Source organism: Penaeus chinensis, chromosome 2 (assembly GCF_019202785.1).
Source record: "Penaeus chinensis breed Huanghai No. 1 chromosome 2, ASM1920278v2, whole genome shotgun sequence".
In the NCBI taxonomy this organism is placed as follows: Eukaryota; Metazoa; Arthropoda; class Malacostraca; order Decapoda; family Penaeidae; genus Penaeus; species Penaeus chinensis.
In genome coordinates, this window is record NC_061820.1 from 21,368,395 (window position 1) to 21,373,478 (window position 5,084).

General features: G+C 38.3%; 2 protein-coding genes across 2 annotated transcripts in view; one reads left to right on the forward strand and one right to left on the reverse strand.

Moving 5' to 3' along the window:
- The window catches only part of LOC125034389 (deoxyuridine 5'-triphosphate nucleotidohydrolase-like), a gene marked incomplete at its 5' end in the record, with an annotated part of 10,826 nt that extends 10,719 nt beyond the window's left edge, over window positions 1–107 (forward strand). The window contains one exon of the mRNA XM_047626159.1: window positions 1–107. This exon is cut by the window's left edge and continues 11 nt beyond it. Coding sequence (XP_047482115.1) covers window positions 1–46 — 46 coding nt within the window.
- Window positions 108–3,172: 3,065 nt separating this feature from the next.
- The window catches only part of LOC125034405 (E3 ubiquitin-protein ligase RAD18-like), a 21,656-nt gene continuing 19,744 nt past the window's right edge, over window positions 3,173–5,084 (reverse strand). The window contains exons 12-14 of the mRNA XM_047626160.1: window positions 3,722–3,797; window positions 3,396–3,403; window positions 3,173–3,279 (exon numbers count right to left, since the gene is read on the reverse strand). Coding sequence (XP_047482116.1) covers window positions 3,173–3,279; window positions 3,396–3,403; window positions 3,722–3,797 — 191 coding nt within the window. The remainder of the gene's footprint in view (window positions 3,280–3,395; window positions 3,404–3,721; window positions 3,798–5,084) is intronic.

Here is a 5,084-nt window from a genome sequence, read left to right on the forward strand (position 1 = left end):
GACTGAGCGTGGTGAGGGTGGCTTTGGTTCTACAGGCAATCAGTAGAAGCTAACAGGAGAAAAAATGAATTTTAATATTATATTTGTTTTAATAAAAATGTCCGTTATCTTTGTTTCTACATTACCCTTTTTTATAAGTTGAGATCCCTGGCAATGAACAGGCCTTAGCATGATCTGTTGTCTTGTCAATCAACCCGGATGTTTACATATATCAGCCAGTGACTATTACTCTAAAACTTTCTTCTTTACCCACTGGCAATCTTTCTCATCTGGTCTTACCACCATAACTTAACATAAATTTCTCCATTTCCCCTTGGTCAGTTCCATTCCTTTAGAATTGATGCTGGGAAATTGATATTGCCTGAGCATGTATTAGTCACACTCGTCTCATGCCTTCCTATCTCATGTCGTATATATGTATATATATACATATATATATGTATATATACACAAACATATATATATGTATATATACACAAACATATATATATGTATATATACACAAACATATATATATGTATATATACACAAACATATATATATGTATATATACACAAACATGTATATGTATATATATGTGTATATATACACATACATATATATGTATGTGTATATATACACATACATATATACGTATGTGTATCTATACACATACATATATATGTATGTGTATATATACACATTTTTCGTGATCCCTCCCTCAGCTCCCTACTCTCAAAACACCCTCCTCTTCCAAACAAAAACAAGTAGTCAAAGTCTCTTTCCGTAGCCGACCCGACCACTCCCGTCTCGTCCCAGTAACAACTGAAAACGAAGCTATAGCATTAACAAAACTAACTGATCTATGTGGTAATCCCATCCCTACAGAACCTCATCCAACCCTCAATACTTGCACCGGAACTGTCTCTATCTCCCCAACAGATTGCCCAATCTATGACAAAGAATGGTCAGATTGTGGAGAGGACTTACTCGCTTGTCTCACAGACTATAATGCTACATATGTACAATGCTACTCCATTCCTCCCAGAGGAAATCGTAAGAAATCCATCAACATTGCCAAAATTATTTTCCGTAGACATGACCTTCCCTTTAATGTTTACATAGGTGGGGAATCCCTACCTGTCCGACCATACCAACCTCCTCCTTGTCAGTGCCAAAATTGTTGGTGTTTAGGACACCCAGCCAAACACTGTCATTCCACAGCCAGATGCCTGCTATGTGCCCAACCTGGCCATACTCAATCAAACTGCTCTGCACAATCACACACATGTGCAAACTGTGGCGGCCCCCATAATGTATTTTATAAAGGCTGCCCCACCTACAAATTTGAGTCTGGAGTAGCAACTCTCAGATTCAGACTTGGACTCGCTCTACGTGAAGCCAGACAGGAAGCACGTCGACAAGGCTTTTCTCTTACCCCCTACTCCAGTAATGTCGCTCACTCTGCTAATCCCCCTACCTCCCAAGCACCTACACCCTCTCCTAAATCCAACCCCCCTCCATCTAACTTCCCCTCTTCTACCTCCTACCTTCCCCAGTCAAATTCTTTTGCCATCCTAAACCCAGACATGCCAATCTCTACTACAGCCCCAACACCTTCCCCTCTCCCTCCCCGCAGCAGACAGAGTAAACGTTCCACCCCTTCTTCCCCTACCTCACAATCACCTCCACCCTCCTTTGCCCCTATTTTTCAGACACCAGACTTCTCTTCCCCCCCTCACAAGAAAACCTTTATCTCACAAAACTCCCCAACCAACTCCACTACAGAAACTTGAAGATATCCAGAACTACATAATAGAGTCCCAAACTAATACTCATCCACCTTCAAATTCTACAACTCCCGCTCCCTCCACACTCAAAGTGACTGCCGATATCCATCCTCCTCCTACTCATATTCTCCCTACACCCAATCCTCCTACCCCATCCCAACAAAACCCATTCCCCCTGACTCCAGCCCCACCTATATTAACTCTCCCACTATCCCCTCTATCCCTTCCACTCCCTCCTGGATACACGTGAATCCCTCATGTCACAAATACCCTCTTCCCCAGACCCTCTACCTCCCGACACCCCTCCTGATACAACACCACCTTCCCAACCTCATTCTTTATCCCACCCTCTAGCACCTTCCCCTTCAAATTCCCCAACACGCACTGCAATCTTTGCCAGTAAATCAACAAAAGTATAACTATCCTTCATTGGAACATTCGCGGTTTCCGAATGTTCCTCTTTCAGTCCCACATATTCTATTGCCATGCCCACGTCCTCCCTACATAGACATCCCAATTTATCAGACATCCTTACAGAATCTCACACTTTCTGTTTTGACAACCTGTTTTCCTTCCTCAAACGCATATATCTAACCCCTTTAAATTACCTCATCCGACCCTAACCCATTCACTCACCAATTCCTTAACCCAGCTTTAACAACTAATCACTAACCCAACCATCCTTCACTAACATTAACTATAGTGCTATATGACCTTAGATGTCTAGCACATTTATTTGCTTTTAACCATTAACCATTAACCATTGATCTAACCCCTTTACCTTACCCGACCTTAACCCATTCACTCATCAATTCCTTTGCCCAGCTTTAGCAACTAATCACTAACTCAACCACCCTTCACTACCATTTATTATAGTGCTACATGACCTTAGATGTCTAGCACATCTATTTTGCTTTTAACCATTAACCATCAGTCCCACACATTCTGCTATCATGTCCCCCCTTTACTACAACCTTGTCATCTCTCCCTCAACTGCCCAACCTGTTGGACATCATTTCGGAATCTCCTAACTTTTTCTTTTAACAACTTGTTTTCTTTCCTCAGATGCATTGGATCTAATCACCCTTCCCCCTTGTTTTTATACCCCATCAGCTCCCCCTCTCTCCCTTTTCACTACAATACTATCCAATAGTGCTATTTAACCCTTATCATTATCTAACTCTTTCATCACAAAACTTTATCATAGTGCTATATAACCTTAGATGTCTCTCATTTTTATTTGTTTTAACTGTTTATCAATATGCATTCCTAATACCATAATAAACATTTTGAATCCAGCATTGATTCACCAAGCCCAGAGGATTATCACTGTAATGTTGCCATTACAACATTACAATGGGGAAACCTTGTTGCAAAAGATTGCTCCAGGAGCAGGATTGTGGCTAGTGGAACCAAGGGTTTAGGTCTTGTCCAGTATTCCACCAAGGTCTAGGTTTATCAGTTTCAGATAATAGGAAAAGGAAAGGTATTGCCAGACTTATCACACTATCTGGGAGTCACACTTTAGATTTAGTGGTATGAAAACTTACCTTAAAATTACCAAATGGAACAAATTGCCCAAATTCTGATTTTATTATAAGTCCAGTACATTGTTGAAGGTTTTACCAATGTCTCTGATGTAAAATTTATTTTCACAAAATTTACTATATTGCATTTGCAGTGACACTTGTCATTTGTATAAATTTCGTATTATTGTTTTATGTTTAATTGAATTATATGTAGAATCATAACTGCAACAGCCAGTCTGTTTGTTGAAGTTTAGTCAAATGTACAAGAACTTCTATGTTGGTTTACAAAGCATATATTACCTATAATAAAAGTAGGTTATCAAGTACTTATTAGCAACTGTCAATATTTTTCATTACAACAATAAACTTGAACAAGTTACATTTTAGTATTATGACCATTTCAGTGTTTGTGCAGCAAGTTACATTTTAGTATTGATAGTCATCTCGGCATTCTGTGTGAATCTCTGAGAAATGAATTCCATTTGTGGGAATTCCAATTCTGCAGTGGGAACACTGATTAAGTAGTCAGTTGAGCAGTGATCATAACCAAGGTGTGTTGAGTGGATGTTCATACAATTGCAAAATTTTTCCTTATGAAATTATTGTGGCATTACCATTGTTATTGCTTTATTTTTATATGACAATTATGGTAATCTTCCATCTTTGAAGTCTGACTTTAATTTTTTTTTAAATCTCATTTTCATTAAGAATCCTTCCTTATGTTTCATATATTTCTAGAATATTTATAATAAAAAATCAACTACAGAATTAAAGGAAATTAAGTGTTTCTTATTGTTTAGTAATATTATTATATGATGTGCTACACAAGTTGTACAGCACTATTGTGTAGTATGGAACTGAAAAGGGTAAAGAGGGTGAGTAAATAAGGTAGGGATTAGCAAATAGGGAAGAAGTGGCAGGGGTTAAGGGTGATTAGATTACATCAAGGACACATGCATCTGACGAATAAGAAGGGAAGGTCTGAGAAACAAAGGTTTTCTAATAATGTGCCTTTGAAATTAGTCAGGGTAGATTATACTTGGGCTTGGGATTCAGATGTAACTGTCAAGGCAGGAACAGCTGCAAAAGGAAACTTTACCCACTTGTTTTTTAAAACATTGTTGGAATAGGTGAGGGGCTGTGGGAATCACAAAAAGTCAATCCCACATGGCTTTGCCAAAAAGAGTAATCAAAAGGTTTGTAGAGATGAAAGTAGTTGAAGGACAAGGATGGAAGGAAGGTTTTGAGAGGTGGACAATAAGGATGAAGAGTAGTAATATCTAAGAAGGGGGCTTTAGATGAAGAAGACTATGAAAGAGGAGATGAAGTAGAGATTGTTGGGAGACAAAAGCATTTCCTGAAGATTGAGTAATTCTTAGGTGGCTGACTGGAATGGCGACAGTAGGTATCAAGGGGGTAGCAGTGTTTGTAGTTGTGATCAAAGGAGATAAGGATACTTATAGGCAGGAGAGTTAGAGGGGAAAACAGGGATCTCAATGAATTAGTAGAAAATTGGGTCTATTATATGCATCTCTTTTGGGACAAACTGATCAGTTATGGCATTTATTGATAATACATAGCAACATATGCCAGGCTGAAACTGTAGTAAGATTTTGCTTTTGACATTACATTAAAGGGCTTTTAAATCTCTTCAGATTATCAGTTTTATCTTCCCTTCTGAATTTTCTTGTTGAACATAATAATATATGTGATAATTCAATGTCTGTGGAAAAAATCAAAACAACTTGTATTTTTTCATATAATATTTAAATAAACTACAGACATG